The sequence below is a fragment of the Dipodomys merriami genome, unplaced genomic scaffold (genome assembly GCF_024711535.1).
Source record: "Dipodomys merriami isolate MVZ:Mamm:240054 unplaced genomic scaffold, mDipMer1.0.p SCAF_174, whole genome shotgun sequence".
Taxonomy (NCBI): Eukaryota; Metazoa; Chordata; class Mammalia; order Rodentia; family Heteromyidae; genus Dipodomys; species Dipodomys merriami.
The window spans coordinates 310,444-329,963 of NW_027203093.1; the positions used below are offsets into that span (position 1 = coordinate 310,444).

The 19,520-nt window shown below is 60.2% G+C and overlaps 1 protein-coding gene across 3 annotated transcripts in view; it reads right to left on the bottom strand.

Annotated features, from left to right (window-relative positions):
* Window positions 1-645: 645 nt before the first annotated feature.
* Window positions 646-19,520, bottom strand: part of LOC138829575 (solute carrier family 45 member 4-like) — a 62,582-nt gene continuing 43,707 nt past the window's right edge. For 2 of the 3 annotated variants that reach the window (XM_070025926.1, XM_070025927.1), the window contains exons 3-8: window positions 9,667-9,855; window positions 8,568-8,747; window positions 6,844-7,916; window positions 5,638-5,737; window positions 4,726-4,937; window positions 646-2,405 (exon numbers count right to left, since the gene is read on the bottom strand). In XM_070025926.1, coding sequence (XP_069882027.1) covers window positions 2,043-2,405; window positions 4,726-4,937; window positions 5,638-5,737; window positions 6,844-7,916; window positions 8,568-8,747; window positions 9,667-9,855 — 2,117 coding nt within the window. In that variant the 3' untranslated portion in view covers window positions 646-2,042. Of the gene's footprint in view, window positions 2,406-3,333; window positions 3,364-4,725; window positions 4,938-5,637; window positions 5,738-6,843; window positions 7,917-8,567; window positions 8,748-9,666; window positions 9,856-19,520 lie in introns of all 3 variants that reach the window. The other variant, XM_070025929.1, reaches the window with a different exon arrangement.

Sequence of the window (19,520 nt, forward strand, 5' to 3'; positions counted from 1 at the left end):
CCCCCCTCCCCGGCCAAATTGGCACACAAGGCCAACTCCAGCCGAGCGCCAGACGGCTGCCGGCCTGCTCGGGTCCGGTGGAGGTGAGCAGCGGTGAGCTCCGTGCCCCTCCTGCCCGCCCCCCAGTCAGAAACCGGTGCCCGCACCACTGAACAGGCCAGCCAGCAGCCGGCCCTCGGCTCAGCCGCTCACAGGCCATCCGGCAGCCCCAACTGGCGCCGTATTAGAATCCCATGTCAGGAGGGGCACAGGCCTGCAGGTGGTGGGCACACTGCCCAGGCCCTCATGACGCCCCCCCCCCCCCCGGCCGCTGTGAGCCCACTCCTGGTCAGCTTGGTTTCCAGGCATGAGGCCTACGGGCCGTTCGTCGGGGTCAGTCTGGGTCATGGCCTCTGGGCTGGCATGTGGCAGGTGGCAGCCGGGCCACTGCCTTTCTCAGTTCCCGGCACAAGCGTCTTCAGCCAGAGGCCGGCGGGGTGGGAGCGGGCCGGGCTGGCCGGAGCGCAGGCTGAGAAGCTGCCCGCGCCCAGCACACGCCGCCGCTCCTCGCACTCCAAACACAACCTCCCCACTGCCACCAGCGGCAGCCGTGACAAGACCAGACCAGAGAGCTGCCAAGGACAAAAACAGCCATTCTGCTTACACAGAAAATTCAAGTAATTTATTTAAAAAACTGCATTTCAGCTTGAAATATATGTGTATATATATGTGTATATATATATATATATATATGCTTTAGAATGACCATATTGCAGCATGATTCTCATGCATTGTAAAGTTCTATTTAAAAAACACCACGTGGAGGCAGCCGCCGTGTTCACCGGGGCAGCGGCTGCCGCCCGTGCTCTTCCCCTCAGAGCGCCGGCAGGCATGGACCGCCGGTCTCCAGATCCGGTCTCCGGGAAGAGCGGGCTCAAGCGTTGGGTGGGATGTGGTGCCTTGAACACGTTCCAGACAGCGGCAGCTTGTGACGGTTGCGCTTCCTGGAGCCTGAGGTTCACTCATTGGCTGAAGCCAGAAAACGCATGGCGCCAGGCCCTGGCTGGGCCGCGACCCAGACCCAGGCGGCTCTCAGGTGCACGTGCGCTCCAGCGGCCAGCCCGGGAGCCCGGGAGGAAGTCACAAGAGTTCAGATGGGGTCCAGTTCGGATGGGCCCCAGTGTGGCAGAAAGGGAGGCCCTGGCACCCTCGGGCACCCCTCAGAGGCCTCGCCCACCACACATTCGAGGTAGCCTGGAGGCAGGACTCGGGAGCCAGCGCCTGCCTGGAGCTCTGGGCTCTGGATTCCCAGCAAACGGTGTAGAGACAAATCAAAGTGCAACTGAGAGTCGGCGGTGACCAAACGGCTCCCCCGGGGCCTGGGGGGGGAGGTGGGACACTCACAGGCACGCACATGCGTGCACACACCCACACGCACACACCACGCACATTCTGTCCGTGCTTGCTGCTGCCCCTCCCTGGTTGTCTGGAGGTCGCCCTCGCACATGGTCCCTCGCTGCCCACAGCAGCCACGGGGAACTCGCCGGCTTTGGTGCGGCCGCCACAGGCCACCACACCCTCCGAGGAAGAGACGAGACGCTGTTCTTGTAATTAAACAGTTATGAAAAAGAAAACACTTCCCAAATAATCAGAGAAAAACTCTCCAAAAGCGGCAGCACAACTGTGCGTGCCAAGAGGCGCCAAGACCCCTGTGACCACGCCGCCGAGGCCGCGGCCGGCGCCCAGGGGACAGGCCACCAAGGACGGCGCAGGGTTTGCATTTTCAATGACAATTTCAGAAATTCAAAGGCTTATTTTTTCTAAATTGCTTACTGAGTATATTGTAAGCGTCTTACAATTTAAAAACATGCAGAATAATACACCTGCAGAATAGGAGTTGAAATTAAAAGATTTTTCAATTAAAAAAAGATTTCAAATGATTTTTTAATTGTGGAGAAAGTAATGAATGTGATACTTTGCCTAACAGCTCAAACCTACCCTACACCTACGGAGCCTGGCCTGCGCCGGAGAAGCCGCGCGCCCGCGTGGAGAGCCCCGCCGCCTCACACCACGGACTCGGTCTCCACGGGCCCGGGCAGGCCGTCTTTCCGCGACAGCTTCAGGACAGTGGGCTTCTCGCCGGCCCTGCGGCCACCCTCGCCGGCCGCCCGGGAGGACAGGCCTTTCTCCTCGTCCTTGGCGTCCTCCGACACTTTGGGATAGATCACCAGAAACGTGGCTGTGAGGAAGCCCAGGAAGGAGCCCACCGAGGCCACCATGGGGATAACACGGACCGTCCGCACGGCGTCCACCACGCCCCCCAGGGCCGAGGCCACCAGGATCTGCGAGACGTAGACCTGGCAGGAGAGGATGGCGCAGTCGATGCCAAACCCGCGCTTGGAGCTGCCAGGGCTGTGCTGGACGTACTGGAAGAGAAAGAGACAGGCGTGAAGGCCGGGAGGAGCAGCTGTGGAGGGGAGGAGCAGCTGTGGAGGGGAGGAGCAGCTGTGGAGGGGAGGAGCAGCTGTGGAGGGGAGGAGCAGCTGTGGAGGGGAGGAGCAGCTGTGGAGGGGAGGAGCAGAGGCAACTGCAGGGGGGGGGAGAGGGAGGGGGGCCCTCCAGGCACAGGCAGGGTGGCGGGCCCTGGTCTCCAGCAGGGGGCAGGCGAGCAACATGCTTTTGGTTTTGGTTCCATCTGGCCGTGAACCCAGGCAAGTGTGTGTGCCAGGCAGGCGCTAGACCCCTTGAGCCACACCTCCTCCTGCTTCTGAGTTCCTTCTTTTTAAAACAGGGTTTCACACATTTCTGCCCAGGCTGCCTGGACCGTTACCTTCCTGTTCACTCTTTCCACACTGCTGGGGTGATAAGCATGTGACACTGGGCCCCGATCTTTTTATTGGTCAAAACGGTGTCATCAACTCTCTCCTGCCCCCTGGCTAGCCTCAAATCATGATCCTCCTGTCTCTTCCATATGCATAGCGAGGATTACAGGTGTGAAGTACTGTACTTGCCCGGTTTGTGTTTTTTGAACAAGATACAAAAGAACACCAGCGCGGCCACCTCTGGTCTACAGAGACACCAGGCCTGGCTGGGCCTGCTACACAGGAGGCCGGTGCGAGAAGGTAGGCGAGCAAAGCGCGCGTACATGCACATGCTCTCGCACACAGTGCGCCCTCAGCACGGCAGGGGGTTTCCCACACCCTCACAGGATAAGCCCGGGAATAAACAGCAACACGCTAGCTGTGAGCTAACAGCGCACAGGGCACTTTCTCTAAGTACATACATGCTTAGCAACAGCCGTGATATCTGCTCCCCAAAGGGAGCCTCTGTTACCTCCAGGACTGGAAATCCTACCTAAGCACGCTCTCTGGCCGTGAGGAAAGCCTGACCATTGGAAAAGTCACTGTCAGAACTCATCGACAGACTTGTAAGTGATTCATGGTTCAAAATAGAGACCATGAAAAATCCCTTATTTTGCTGAGCCTAACACACATTTGCGGAGTGCAGCTAATGAGGTGCAAAGAGGAAAAATCATAGTTTTATATGCAACTACTAGGCTGAAAAACTCAAGAAACCTGAAAACAGCGAACCAATCCAGGAGCGCTGAGGTAGCCCCAGAAGGGGTGGATGAGGAAATATGCCAGACAGGACTAAGGGTTCCCAAACTACTCTGCACACAGTAGACAACCCTCAGGGAACGAATGCCCACAAAGCAAAGGATGACACGGGCTTGGGGCGTGGCCTGGAGCACCAGCCTTGAGAACAAGATGACACACGACAAGGTGTTACACTGGGCCGTAAGGAAATACTATGAGCAATTCCAAGTCATTAGTCTGAAAGTTCCCAAAGCCCCACCTGTCAGACCCAAGCCCGTCCCACTGCAGTGTAAGAGAGCCAGCAGGCAGAGGAGCCTGGGACCCGAGCCACTCAGGCAGAGATCAGGAGGATCGCAGTTCCAGGCCAGCCAACGGAAAAAGTTAGTGAGACCTTCATCTTTTTTTGCCTTTTTCTTTTTGCCAATCTCAGGGCTCGAACTCAGGGCCTGGGCACTGTTCCCAAGCTTCTTGCTCAAGGATAGCACCCTACCACTCGTGTCACAGCACCACTTCTGGCTTTTTCTGTGTATGTGGCACTGAGGAATTGAACCTAGGGCTTCATGCATGCAAGGCAAGCACTCTACCACTAAGCCACCTTCCCAGCCTGAGACCTCCTTCTTAACCAATAAGCTGGCGTGGCGGCATGTGGGAGGTACCTGGAGGAGAATCTAGGTCCAAGGCTGGTCCTGGGCAAAAAGCATGAAAAATAAAAAAATCTGAAAAATAACTACAGCAGAAAGGACGAGAGGGTGCGCCTTGCAAGCACTCGCATGCCTGTCCACCCAACTCCAGGTCCTGAGTTCAAATGCCGAAAATGCCAAAAGAAAAAAATAAAGCATTATGGATTACAAAGTAAGAAGTGAAACTGCGCCTCCTGCCTCCGTGCTGACCAGGGCTGTCCCTGCCTTCAGAGGCCTCATGCAGAGCCTGGGAGTCAGAGTGCTGGAGGCCGAGGCTCTGGTGGCCAAGGACGGCTCAGGCGGCGTCAGCTGCTAGGTTGGCAGGAGTGGACGGTGGAGGGGCATTCTGTGCCGGGCTAACCCTTAGGTGGGAGGTGCTGGGCCACAGGGGATCAGGCGCCAGCCCCGGGCCCGGGCCCGGGCCTGGGCAGCTGGCTCGGCTCCCCAACCCCACGGCGGGCTGGACGCACCTCTTTGATGTCATGGTAGTGGCCCAGCAGGGCATAGGGGCAGTAGGAGATGCTCATGGAGACGATGCCCATGGTACTGATGGTGACCATGGCCACGTAGACGTTGGGAAACATGGCCATCACGGCCGTGCCCACGGAGAAGCCCAGCGTCCCTAGCACGTAGATCACCCGGATGCTCAGGTCGTAGTTGTCCAGGTATTTCTGAAGCAGGGCTGCAGAGGGGCAACAGACAGTGAGCCACGGCTCCAGCCGGCTGGCACCCTGGCCTGGCCTTCTCCTTCCCTGGCATTGCTGCACTTTGGCCAAGCCGGATCTGCAGGGGCAAGTGCTCCCTCTTTTGATCTACTGTGAGGCGGGGCCCACGTCCACGCCAACATGGCTGCCAGGCTCCTGAGCCCTGGGGCTCCCAAGGGAGGCCACGCCCTGGCCGTTTCTGCAGCCCAGGACCTCCCTGGCCACCGGGGACCCGTCCCCCTCTCCTTGTGGGCGCCTCTGGCCTGGGCGCATCCTCTGGGCTCTGGGAATCCTTTATCAATGGGGTGGTGGTGACCCCCCTGGGCCTGGATGACTGCGGGCTTTCCGCCGGCCATTCCCCTACCCAGTCCAGTCAGGGCCACATCCTCCCTGCTGCCCAGGGTGGAAGTCCGCCAGCCTCCTTCAGGATAAGGGGCCAGCCCCTCCTGCGTGCCGAGACCCCCTGGCTGAGGCCCCTTTGCCCAGCCGAGCGGCAGCTGCAGACGGCGGGCCCGCCACTGCCCATGCTGGACAGGGCGCAGGGGCTCTCGAGACACCTGTTCCCTTGTCAGCCCGGGAAGTCAGGCCACTACCGATGCCCATCAACTGTGGGGTGCACGTTCCCACCTGCTGATGGCTTGGGCTGGGGTGTGGGCTCACGTGACCGGCACTTCTTACCTGAGCAAATAGCACCGGTAGCAGCATAAATGACCAGGCCCCAGCAGCCCATCTTCACCCCGGCGTTGTAGGCGTGCCAGGCGGTGGAGTTGGAGGAGGCCTGTTCCAGAAAGGGGTGGGTGTCAGCAGCACCGTTTGCGCCTGGAGCACAGGTTACTCCGTGCTGAGAGCCCAGTGAGCCGTTCGGAGGCGGCCAGCGTTCTAGTGCAAGAGTCAGCCCTGCGTCCCGTCCTCCCCTCCCGCCCGCACATGGCCTCCGCCTGCCCCAGGAGTCCTGGTCTCTTCTGACCCACGGCCCTCCTGCAGGTGGCGCATGGCACTGGGAGTTGCTACAGGATTCCAAGAGCATGGGAGGAACCGGCTGCACTGCCCCGCACCACTAACAACCAGCTCTTACCTCCATGGCTGGAGCGCTGTCCGGCCCGCTGCTCAGGGCCGCGGTGGTGAAAGTCCGGCTTCCACACCTGACCCCTTGGCTGTGCAGCGGGTGCCCTGGGGTGCATGGAGGCTGTGGAGCGGGTGTCCTGGGGTGTATGGAGGCTGTGCAGTGGGTGCCCTGGGGTGTATGGAGGCTGTGGAGCAGGTGCCCTGGGGTGTATGGAGGCTGTGCAGCGGGTGTCCTGGGGTGCATGGAGGCTGTGCAGCGGGTGTCCTGGGGTGTATGGAGGCTGTGCAGCGGGTGTCCTGGGGTGTATGGAGGCTGTGGAGCGGGTGCCCTGGGGTGTATGGAGGCTGTGGAGCAGGTGCCCTGGGGTGTATGGAGGCTGTGCAGTGGGTGCCCTGGGGTGTATGGAGGCTGTGCAGCGGGTGTCCTGGGGTGTATGGAGGCTGTGCAGCGGGTGTCCTGGGGTGTATGGAGGCTGTGCAGTGGCTGTCCTGGGGTGCATGGAGGCTGTGGAGCGGGTGTCCTGGGGTGTATGGAGGCTGTGGAGTGGGTGTCCTGGGGTGCATGGAGGCTGTGGAGCGGGTGTCCTGGGGTGCATGGAGGCTGTGGAGCGGGTGTCCTGGGGTGTATGGAGGCTGTGCAGCAGGTGTCCTGGGGTGCATGGAGGCTGTGGAGCGGGTGTCCTGTGGTGCATGGAGGCTGTGCAGCGGGCTGCCCTGGGGTGGGGGGCTCTAGAGAGGCTCCATCTGTGAAGGCCCGGGTGCTCCCAGCCCCCGGTGCCGCGGGGCCGTGCCAGCGCCGCCCTGGCCCAGCGCACTCACCTTGGGGTCCCCCTCGAAGATGACCTGGCCCATGAAGTCGGTGTAGAAGACGGCCTCGGCGATGACGGAGAACCAGGTGAGCAGGTGGCAGAGGCAGAGGCGGGTCAGCTCGCGGGGCATCTTGAGCATGGACAGCCACAGCAGGCGCACGGTGGTCTCGCCCTCGCCCTCCTCGCTCTCCGTGTCCCCGCTGGAGGTGGTGGCCCCGCTCTGGTGGCGGCGCCGGCAGCGCTGGCGCTGGCGCTGCTGCAGGTCGTACAGGTCGCTCATGCTGCGGGACGGCTTGATGAGCACCACCGCGTTGGCCCGCCGGTAGCGGTAGCAGTGGGAGCCGATCTTGCCGTAGTAGGAGAAGGTGCTGGAAGCTTGCCGGCGGAATGTGTGCCTGCGCCGCCTCACGGAGCCGCAGGTGGCCGAGGGCTTGGCGGCCACCCGGCTGTGGCTGCTGAGGGCCGGCCTCTGAGGGACGCCGCTCCCGTTGGGGACTTTAGCTTCATTCAAGTGACTGTCCAGCAGCGTGTCCTCCTCCCTGGACTCCCTGAGGAACGCGGACAGGCGGGGCAGCTTGGCCCTCAGGAGCTCCTGGCTGGTGCTGCGGGGGGTGCTGGGGTAGGAGGCGTCATGGAAGATGGAGGGCTCGATGTCGTGCAGGAAGGGCAGCTCGGGCTCCATGTCCAGCGTGGGGTCCGGCATGTGCAGCACCGAGTCGCTCTTGCTGCGCACGATGTCCACGTCCAGGCAGTCCAGGGAGAGCTCATGCTCGGACTGCACCTCGTCTGGGAACGGGGGGCTGCCGTCCTGCAGGCCCCCGCCCAGGGAGTTGAGGCGGGCGGCAGGGGTCAGAGCGCCGCTCAGCCGGGCTCCGGGCAGGGCGGGGGCCTCGGTGGTGCCGCGGTCCTGCTGCGGGCTGTACTGCTCCTCCTCGATGCTGAAGAGGTGCAGGGCCACCGACACTGTGAAGATGATGGCGGCGAAGAAGAAGAGCACCTGGTTCTGTGTCCGGAACCAGCTGCCCAGGAAGGTCTGTGTCCAGTCCAGTCCACCCAGCACGTAGCCGATGGCCCCGCCGAGGCCTGGAGGGAGAAGCAGCGGGTGAGCCGAGCAGGCCTTGTGGCTGGGGCAGCCATTCCCCCTCGGGCCCCGTGTGGAGGACGCCCCACCAACTCACCGGTCAGGACCCAGGCTTCGCTGTGCACCCAGAGCAAGAACCCCAGGGCTGAGTCCTGCCCCCCCCCCCCGCCCCCCCAATCCCCACTTTTTTTGTGTGTGTGTGTGTGTCCGGTCGTGGGGCCTGAACTCTGGGCCTGGGCGCTGTCCCTCAGCTCTTCAGCTCAAGGCTAGCGCTCTACCACTTGAGCCACAGCGCCACTTCCGGCTTTTTTCTTTTTGCTTATGTGATGCTGAGGAATCGAACCCAAGGCCTCAGGCATGCAAGGCAAGCACTCTACCACTGAGCCACCTTCCCAGCCCAATCCCCACTTGTTAAGAGCAAGCGAGTCCCAGGGCCGATGCAACTTGCCCGTGTGCCAATCCCGCCGTGTGCCAACACTGACCGGCTGAGACAGGGGTCAGCGCAGCGCCAGGTCTCAGCCCCCTGGAGAGCAATTCTGACGCTCCCTGTCCCGGACCCTTGGTCCCTTTGTCCTACTCGGTCTTGGTGGTTGGCGAGGGCTGGAAACCCAGGATCTGGAGGGGCTGTGCGGACTCAGCGTGCCCATACACACCCGCAGAGAAGGCGTGGATGTTGAGGGCCATGTCCTGCTCCTCGCTGTCCACCACATCCAGCAGGTAGGCGCGGATGGGCCCCTCGGTGGCATCGGCGCTGAAGTCCAGCACCACCACTCCCAGCACGGTGAGAACGATGCCGATGGGCTGCTGGGTGGGGACATCGCCCAGGGCCAGACCTGAACAGAATGAGGGGAAGGAGTCAGCCTGGCCATGCAGCACCGGGGAGAGAGGGCGGGAGCTGCAGGCTTCATGCAGACCTAGGAGAGTCCCATCAAATTCTCGCTGCCTGCCCAGCGCCCCCTCGCCCATCTGCTTTGAAGCGGGAAGGGGAGCTCCTTTGCAAACCCCTGCCAACTGAGGTCCTGCGGGTCCCAGGGAAAGGGGCAGCCCAGCCCAGCGGGTGCCCCCCGGGTAACTGCTGTGCACACGCAGTCCGTTGCTCAGGGGAGTCGGTCCTAAACCTCAGGATCAAGTATCCACGGCAGTGCCTGAGCAGCCTGGGCCGGGGCTCAGCTTACTGCCCGCACAAAGGGCCTGTAGCACTCACGCAAAGACGCGAGGTGGTGTGCATGGGGCAGACCCAGGACAAGGCCCAAAGGCCCCCCAACAATCAGACTGCACCTGACCCGTGAGGCCCCCAGGGTGGAGGGGTGAGGCGCTTGCTCCTTCACACTGAAGGGTTTTCTGGGTGCTCTCTGGAACACCCCGCTGTCCTGCTCGGGCGGCTGAGGGGGCAGAGCGCCAGGCTTTGTTTTTCCCCAGCTCGGATGGGCGCCTCAAGGCAAACATACTTTCCCACCCAGTCACTTCAATCCAAAACAAAACAACAGAGAAGCAAAACAACACAGGAGCACAGGAACCAGAAAAACAGCCCACAAACTCAGCTCCGGACGCGTTCAATACCACGCCTAAGAAAAGGAGAAAAAAAAACCAAAAAAAAAGGTAATTGCTGGAATGAAGCTGGAAACAGGACGCAGTGTCAGATACGTGCTGGAAACAGCAGCACAACAGGAAGCGTCTCCCTGTGAACAGGGGCGGGCGGGCTGGCTCGCTGGCTCGCAGTGGCCACAGGCGGCCAGGCGGGGGGACGCCTACCTATGGCGGAGCCGTTGAGGAAGAGCGCCACGCCGAAGAGCACGCCCACGCAGAGGGCGAGGATGAAGGGCCGCCGCCGGCCCCAGCTCAGGGTGCAGCGGTCACTGGCAGATCCGATGAGCGGGGTGAAGATGAGGCCGAGGATGGGGCTCAGGAACCAGGTGAGGCTGTAGTACTGCTCCGGGAGACCTGCGGGGACAGCGGGCACTAGCACGCACGGCCTTCCTCCCGGAAGCCACGCAACGCGGGGAGCCATGCCACCGTCGCCGCCGCGAGCAGGAGGCCCGGCCCGCAGTGCTGCACGCGGGGGAGAGGCACCCGATGCGTGTCGAGCTCAGGGCTGTGGCCCCAGTGCTGAGCCTTCCTCACTGCCGGGAGAGGCAGGGCGCCTGAAACTCGAGGTGCCACGCAACCTACCGCACGCCACAGGGGTAACTGGTGGTGGCCCCAGCATTTAAACCAGGGCAGGCAGAGTTCAAAGTCTTCCTTCCCTCACTCCGCAGGTGGCCTCCTTATGACACAAGCCCAATGCATCATGGGTAGGCTGGACAAAAGGTAAGAGCCGCAGAAGCTGCGTGGACAGCTGGCGTGAGAACCACCCCACTGTGCAGAGCAGCCGGGACGAGCGTGGGTGGCAGGGCGTTCCGACAGCGAGGGCTCGGGAAGGACCCGCTGCCACCGCTGGGTGCCGTCAGGCTGGCTGCTCAGGAGGCGGACTGCACTTCTGCGTGCTGACACATGGTTTGCTGAACATAAAGGCTCAGAGGCTGAGATCTGAGGGTCACGGTTCAAAGGCAGCCTGGACAAGAAAATCCAAGAGACTCTTTATCTCCAATTAACCACTAAAAGCCACAAGTGGTGCTGTGGCTCAAGTGGTAGAGCCTTAGCCTTGAGCAAAAGAACTCAGGGACAGCACCCAGGGCCTCAGTTCAAGCCCCAGGACCAGCACAAGGAACAACAAAAAGGCTCAGTGAATTCTGTACCTGTGGGTAGGGCAGGTGGGGAGGGAGATGGGGGAATGTGAAGGAGTGACATGGCCCGAAAAGCATCATATTCATAACCTGACTTCCGGAATGTAGCCGGTTTATATAACTCCTTAATAACACTTTTTTAAACCATGAAAAAAATTAAGGCCCAGGCCCCAGCACCTCATCAGGCTAGCATTTTACACCACTAAAGGCACTGAAAAAACAGTGCTATGTGGAACTGGAAGGAAAAACAACCTGTGGGAGGACATAGCACCGCGTGGAGGAAGCACCTTCCAAAACCACGGCTACACAGCCAGACCTCGAGGCGCACGCCCTGGCCGGGCAGGACAGGACAGGAGCGCGGCAGGACGGCCCAGGGCTCCCCCCGCAGTCAGCGCAGCGCTCTGCGGGCCCAGCTCCAGGCACCGGCACCACTGGCGATTTACCTGTGGCCCTCAGCACAAGCAGGTGTCCTCCCTCCGAGGGAGCTCCCGCTAAAGCTGTCCAGAGGGAGCAACCGCTGCAGGTGCGCTGCCCCCGGCCTTCCACACCCATAGGTGCTGGCTCTCCACAAGCCTCAGCCTCTGAGGGGCGGGTGGGCCCCGTAGCCCCCTCCTGAGTGGCCCTCCTCCCTCAGGGCCAGCCCCCTGCGGCCCAACTCCTGGTGGGGAGCAGGGAAGGTCCTGTTCTGCCCCAGCGCCCACCCAAACCCCAGCGCCGGTCCCCCCCCCCCACTTTCTGCCACCGAGGCTGCCTTCCTGGGTTGGTGGCGCTCCCACTGACCCTCCACCCAGAGAGGGTGACAGGTTTGCTTGTCCTGAAACGAACCCACAGACAATGGTGTCCAATGAGGGCTGGCCTCTCCCGCCCTGCTGGGCCAGACACTCTCCGAACGCAGCCTCTCCTTCGACAGCCCTGCCCGTCCTGCCCTTGCTGCCCACTAGCCCTGGTCTGGGTTAGCCGAGTCCAAGTCCAGTCCTACTGTAGCCCAACCTCAACTCTGGTGCCCCATGCTTGCCAGGCCCCGCCATACCAGAACCTCAGAGCCCAGGCCCCGCCAGGGTGTCTGCCATACCAGAACCTCAGAGCCCAGGCCCCGCCAGGGTGTCTGCCGCCGCGGCAGTCTGTGGTCCTGGCAGATGCGGAAGCCACCGCCACCACACTGTTGCCCGAGTCTTGCCCCAGTCTCACTTCTTCTGAAATCTTGTTCTTTACTGATCACTTCTACTGATTCTGAAGTCCACAGATTGCTCTGTCATCTTCAACCTGCTCATACCTCAATCTAGTTCACTTTTATCTCACAGTGAAATTGTGAAGAATTTCCATTAGTCTAGTTCTTTTATATTTTGCTTTTATTTCCTACTTTTTTCCTTCAGTGCTGGGGATGGAAGCCGAGACACCTGGCCCGGCCAGGTCATCACCGCACTGCTGAGCCACATCCCCTGATGTGCGTGCGTGCGTGTGCATGCGTGTGTATAGGACCTTACTATGTAGCAAAGCCTAGCACTCATGATCTGCTTCTATAAGTGCTAGCACTACAGGAGTGCACCACCACACCTGGCAGCATGCCTTGCTTTAGGTCCTGGAGTTCCTTCAGATGAGATTTGCTAATGCCCTCCACTGAGTGACCATCCTGAGGTCAGTCTCCTGGTGCCTTGTCGTGAGTAAAGGTCATACCATCGTTTCTTCCTTTCCTTTAGTGTCCAACAACGGAGGAGTACCAAATGAATGAGAAGCACTGGGAATGATGTATCAGAGGCTACCTTCTGCTCTTCCTTGGAGGGTCGCTTCTACTAGTGTTAGCCGTGCTGCCCGAGACCAGTCCATACCCATCTGCCTGAGACCAGTCCGTACCCATCTCAGGAGCCAGCCAGAGATAAGCAGTTTGGGAGTGCAGCTATCTATCAAGTCGTAGCTACCCTGTATGGCATCAAGAAGGAAATCTTGAGGCTGAAAGGTGTAATAAAAAACAGAACAGGATTCGGTGGCACATTCCTTTCACCTTGGCACTGAAGCAGGAATATCCCGAGTTTGAGACCAGTCTAGGCTACGTAAGGAAATCCGGTCTGGAGGCTGGGAGGGACAGAAGAGATGAGGGAAGGGAGGAGAGGAGGGCAGGGAGTCGGGGAGGGGAGAGAGGCCCCACATTTTAGGGTGCCAACTTTCTGCCCTGTTTGTTATCATGAAACCTGAAAAGAGAACACGTGTGTCTTGACACCCTGCTGTCCTTCACAAGGAGCAAACCCAGCGAGCCCCGCCCCGCGGTGTCCTCAGCGCTCTGCAGCGCTCCGCCTGCGCTCTAGTTTGGGCTGAGGGTGGAGCGCGAGGGGCAGGCGGGGCAAGCTTCTCACCGCTCAGCAAGATGGGAGGCTGGGGCAGGCACAGCGCAGTGCCTGTGCACCGACGCCCCGGCCCCCATTACCCACGGATGCTGGGCATCTTGTACACGCTCCAGTCTCACGTGACAGACATGTACCTGTTATGGCTCCCACTTCACAGTGGCAGAGGGGTGACAGCTAATTCAGATGACAACTAGTAGTGACAACTCCATGGGCGGAGCCCAGCTATCGCCTGCTATACCCCATGTGCCCTATGATGAATCTGCTGCCTGGGGAAGCCAGCTTCCCGCTCAGTCTCCTCCTTGCTACTGGCTCCATAGCCTACGGGAGGCGACAGTGGCAGTCCCAGGACTGGGGAGGATCCTGAGCTGGGGGAGTCATGGCTTCCTGCCCTTTACCTCACCTGCCCGGCAAACCCTTAGGAAGAGGTTTGAAACTTGCCACCAGCTGGGGCTTGGGGCTGGAAGAGACTCAGGGAGTGGCACGAGGCTGAGGGAAGAGGCCCGGGCAGGGGCTAACTCTGCATTGAGACCACCAAGGACACTCACGCCAGCTCCTGACCCAGTTCTCCTGGGCACCCAGCCTCGCCAGCTCACACACAGAGATGGCCCAGGCCAGCGCGCCCAGCGGCCGATGCCCACCATGAACACTGGCAGCCAGGTGTTAGCTGGTCACAGCTCTGAGCCCGTCCACAGGCGGCGCCTCACCTGGTGCGGTGCTGTACCGGGCGCCCAGCAGGGCCACACCACTGCACAGAGCCCGGGCGCCCAGCAGGACCACACCACTCACACAGAGCCCGGGCGCCCAGCAGGGCCACACCACTCGCACAGAGCCCGGGTGCCCAGCAGGGCCACACCACTCACACAGAGCCCGGGCGCCCAGCAGGGCCACACCACTCGCACAGAGTCCGGGCGCCCAGCAGGGGCTACACACACCACTGCACAGAGCCCGGGCGCCCAGCAGGGCCACACCACACGCACAGAGCCTGGGCGCCCAGCAGGGCCACACCACTCGCACAGAGCCCGGGCGCCCAGCAGGGCCACACCACACACACAGAGCCCGGGCGCCCAGCAGGGGCTACACACACCACTGCACAGAGCCCGGGCGCCCAGCAGGGCCACACCACACGCACAGAGTCCGGGCGCCCAGCAGGGGCCACACCACTGCACAGAGCCCTGGCAGCTGGGCCTGCTGTCCCCTTGCCTCCTCTCCCCACCCTTGACTCCCGCATCCCTGTCTTGGGCTTGGGACTCCGCTCTGCTGACGGCAGGTGCGAAGTACGTCCAACCTGAGGCCTGGTCCTACTGGAAGCCTGGACCCGAGACTACCAGTGGCTCCGTGTTGGGCCTCCTGATCTCACTCACCACCCGGGGCTGGGGTGACCTGCTCAAGCTACCTCGGTACTCCAGAGCCTTCCACAGCTCCTCGCGGTCAGATGCTGTGATTGCACTAATCTATGTGGCAGTACTGGGCTTTGAACTCAGGCTTCTGACCCTGAGGCCACCATCTTAGCCCCAACTTCCCAAGTCCCATGTCCTTGGAAGTCAGCAGCTCCAGTCTCATGCCATCCTTCCTACCCTGCCCTGGGCACTGGAAATCTACTCGGGCCCTGCCTGCTGCAGAGAGGACCCCAGGGAGGCCATGCAGCAGAGCCAGGCGAGGTGTAGATGGCTCACCCAAGGTCACCTGTGTCAACAAACTGAGTGGGCACACCTGCACTGACTGCTGCCACCCAAACGTGCCTTTACTTGGTGGGGCGGGGCCCACGCACAGCTTCAAACTGCCTGTGGCGCCCCTCGGCGCGATGAATGCCTGTAGTCCTAGCTAGCCAGGATCCTCATGGGTACCCACGGCTTCAGGCCAGCCCTGAAATCCCATCTCAAAAACAAACCCTGGCCGGGCACCTGTGGCTCACTCCTGTAATCCTTGCTATTCGGGAGGCTGAGATCTGAGGACTGCGGTTAGAAGGCACCCTGCGCAGGAAAGTCTGTGAGACTTCACCACCAGAAAGCCAGAAGTGGTGCTGTGGCTCCAAGTGGTAGAGACCAGAAGTGGTGCTGTGGTTAAGTGGTAGAGCACCAGCCTTGAGCCAAGAAAAAGATCAGGGGCAGCGCCCAGGCCCTGAGTTCAAGCCCCATGACCAACAACAAAAAAGCAAACCCTGCTGTGGACTTGCAACCAAGCGGTGGTAGTGGCCAACCTTGGCAGTGCCCCGTCAGGCGGTGCCCTGAGCGTGTCCTCTTCCAGGGTCACGTGCCCCCCCCCTCCCCGGTCTGGCTCCAGAGGCTGTGCCTGCCCCCTCCCCCCACGGTTGGGATAGGCCCAAGACCCGGCCACGCGAGCACCCATTCAACTCCTCTCCCTGGCAGCGCTGCGGGGTCGGGGGTAGCAACCACACAGAGCACTGCACACTCTGAGGTGCTGTCCTGCGACAGTGCGAGAAACAGCACGCTCAGCCACGCAGGCTGAGGCGAGCGGGCGCGGCCCAGGGCTCAGCCGCGCAGGCTGAGGACGAGGGCTGGGCCCAGGGCGCCCACAGCACCCGTGGGGCTTCGCGGCCCATTTGCTTCTCAGTCTGCCCAGAAGTTCCTTTAGGTGGCACAGTCCACCCCAGGAAATGAGCGTGCAGTGCTGGGCACCGGCACAGGGGGGGACTGGTGACAGTGCTTCGTTGTGAAATGTTGGCAAGACAAGCAAACACTTCCCCATCACGTCTCCAAAGTGTCGTCCCCCGCCCCCCCCCCCCCCCCCCACGGGCGAGCTGCCTGGGCGCAGACAGCCTGCTACACCCGCTGCTCCTGGGACACCCAGATCGGGCCATTCCCAGCAAAGCGCTAAACAAACACAACACTGGCCCTAGTAAATAATTTTTGTTTTTTTCCAGGCAAAAGTTGAACAACAATGGTGGGACCCGGAAGGCTCCCTGTTCACAGGAAACACTCGCTGTGTCACCACGCGTCCGCGGGCTGTGAGGTCACCTGACGTGCAGGCTCGGCCTCTATTCACAAGGGCATTTTTGATAAAGTGGTATTGAGGAGGAGGGGCAGGGGCTGGGAAAGCGGCCTATAAACGCTTAACAAAAGACCTGGGATGGGAATCGGAGCTCACATTCTTTCTTTCAATGGACAAAGCCAGCCATGTCTAGATATGTTTGTATTATGGGACAAAAATTCATGATAACAGAAACTCGTGAGAATGAGTTCTTCGTGGGAAATGCTGGTGTCCTTGAGTGACCTCTGCAGAGATCCACAAACTCTGCAGTGGGACTTGACTGTAGCCAGCTTGACCAAGCTGTGTCTGTGATGCCAGGGCAGGGCCGTCTCCCCCCGCAGCCCAGTGCATGTCTCCTGGCACTAGGTCTGAGGCGGTGATTGGAAGGGAAAGATGGCTCAGGTTCCTAGTTTTTCACTTTTGTTGTTGTTATTGGTTGTGGGGCTCGAACTCAAGGCCTGGGCGCTGTCCCACAGCTCTTCAGCTCAAGGCGAGCGCTCTACCCCTTGAGCCACAGCGCCATGTCCAGTTTTCTGGTGGTACATTGGAGATAAGAGTTTCATGGACTTTCCTGCCTGGGCTGACTTTGAACCTTGATCCTCAGATCTCAGTCTTCTGAGTAGCTAGGATGACAGGCATGAGCCATAGGCGCCCAGCTCCAAGTTTTTACTTTAAACTCCCACTTTCTGTGGGCTCAGTGGCCATCCTCATGCAAGGTCTTCTCAGGACTGAGGGACGGTGTGGCACCCCCCGGCCTGTCCTTCCATCACTACCATACTGAGCCTGTAGTGTCCTTCATCCAAACGGGGTCTCAGACTGTATGTCACGGTGGCTTGTGGCAGCGGTGCCGGGTGTTTGTGCAGCAGCTCTGGTTGACCCCGGGTCTCAAGCAGCCATAGCAGAAACCTGAGATGGCCTGGCAGGCTTCAGCCTCAGTGCCACCCCACCCGTGTCCACGGGCTTCAACACCTGCGCCCTGCCCCTCCCCCAGCTGTGGCACGATGCTGACCCCCCGCCCCCTTCCAGACACAGCAGCGACTCCCCCAGCACTGGCATGGCTGTCCCCATGGGTGACCCGCCCCCACCCATCTGCCCTCCTGAGAATGGAGGTGCCTGGTGTCCTGGGGGATGTTTCCACTAGGCTCTCAAAGTGTGCTGCGCCTCCGCTCCAGCGAGGGCCGGATGAGAAGCTCAGGAGACCTGCAGCAGCCACGGCTGGGCTTGTTCAAGGTCGCTATGCTGTGACCTTCCCTGACCTGTGGTAGCACCGCTGCGAACCATCTGTGTAAAACCAAGGAGGACACGCTGATAGCAGGAGACCCTGTGCCTGTGCGGCCCGGTTCGAATCCTGAGCGCTGCAGGAAGGCAGGGTGAGTACCCGAGAGGAGGGGCAGCCCCTGGGTGACTCGGGAGGGCCACTGACAGCAGCGGACCACACGTGAGGGGGACGCGGAACTGCTGGCAGAGGCCGGCCGGGCTCAGCTGAGAATGGGGAAACATTTGGGGCTCAGTCCCAGAGGAAGAGGAAGACAGGCAGGCACTGTCCCCTCCCCTGCCCGGCTCCTTCCTTTGTGAAGGAACAGAATACTTCTGCATCTCTCTGGACTGGAGGGCTCCCCAGCCAGCTCTACAACCTTTGCCCAGGGCTGGACAGTGCCCAGCACACGCCGCCCCTCAGCACTGGCCAGCTGTGCGGACTCTGGCCCCATCTGAGCTGTGGAGGGCTATGTTCTCGCTCGCTCCTTCCCCTCCCGGGGATCTGCCCAGGCCAACAAACGAGCCCCACGCTTGAGGCTGCCCCATCATCTCCACACCAGGCACGATGCCCAGCAACAGCGGGCAAACAGTAAGGCTGTGATGTAAGAATAGCGTATCTGATTCCTTGGGAAAAATGACTGGTGAACACTGCATTGTTTGTAAAATACAATGATCTGAAAGGCAAGGAAATCCACACTTCCCAATCCAAACAGCAACGTGCACAAGCGGCTGACCACGGTTTCCACAGCTTGGCCTTTCTCCACGAGCACTGCATCTGTGACCCCAGGTGGGTCTGCCCACCACCAGGGCCAAATGGTGAAAAAAGAAAAGCTATTGGTTAGAAGTGCGGGCACCACCAGAATACCAGGCCTCTCCGGGCTGGACGGCCCTCTGCTGCATGTGCTCACCCAGCCCTCACACCAGTGCAGTGGGGCAAAGATGTCTCTTAAGAGTTCTTTCTAAGGAGGAGGCTACAATGCTTGATAAGAAATGTAATCGTTATCTTGCCCATGTAAGTGTAACCCCTCTGTATGGTATTTTCACAGTAAAATATATAAATAAATTAAAAAAAAAAAAGAGTTCTTTCTAGCAGGGCGCTGGTGGCTCATGCCTGTAATTCTAGCTACTCAGGAGACTGGGGTCTGAGGATTGTGGTTCAAAGCCAGCCCGGGCAGGAAAGTCCATGAGACTCTTATCTCCAACAAACCACCAGAAAACCAGAAGTGGCGCTGTGGCTCAAGTGGTAGAGCACTCACCTTGAGCTGAAGAGCTGAGGGACAGTGCCCAGGCCTGAGTTCAAGCCCCACGACTGACAACAAAAAAACAAAAAGAGTTCTTCCTGCCAAGAAGGAAACTGTCTGGGCTAGCTCTGGGGTCTGCTTTTTCTTTTTTTCTCCATTCTTCCCCCCTCCCTTTATTTCTGAAATGAGGTTCATGTGACTCAGTGACAGAATGCTTTCCTGGTGCACATGAAGCCCTGATTTGATTCCCAGCACCACAAAGACAATGTGAGGTGGGGGTGGGTCCTCTCTGTTGCCCAGACTGGTCTTGAACTTCTAGATGCAAGCAATCCTCCCCAGACTCCTGAGAGGCTGGGACCATGCATGGTGTGTACCCAACCAAAAAACAGAGACAAAATCTGTTTTGGGGGAGCTTTGGGGCTGACACTCAGACCCTGTGCGTGCTAAGCATGTACTTGACAGCTGAGCTCACCCCAGCCCAGGCCTGGGTCATGGGTAAACAAACCAAAGGCTGTTTGGGTGCCTCCAGGCAAGACCAGATCAGTCCCCAGGTAGCCTAAGGCAGGGGCTCTAGGAAGGTGTGGGAGGCGCTGTCAGTACTGCACATACACCTCCAGCAGGGCCCCACCAGGCCCTAAGTGCTCAGCGCTCACAATGGAGCCACAGCATGTAAGTGTGCAAGTGCACACACCTACTGTTGGGGCCACTGCTTTCAGGCAATCATAGACATGTTTCTTAGTTCCCCCTTAAGGCCATCCATGTTTATGGAGAAAGAGAGAGAGAGACACAGACACAGTGAGAGAGAGAGAGAGAGAGAGAGAGAGAGAGAGAAGGGGAGAAGGGAGTGTTACTGGGGTGTAGCTCAAGGCCTTGCACTTGCTGGGCAGGTACTCTAAACTTAGCCATCTCCAGCGGCAGCAGGATAGTCACTTGCACGCGACCATCACCCAGGTGTCTGGAGCGCAATGGGGCATGGAGCTCCTCCCACCAAGGAGATGAGCCAGCTCTGGGCTCTGGTTCTGAAACAGCATGCAGAGTTCCGGTGTCCCCCAGCAGAA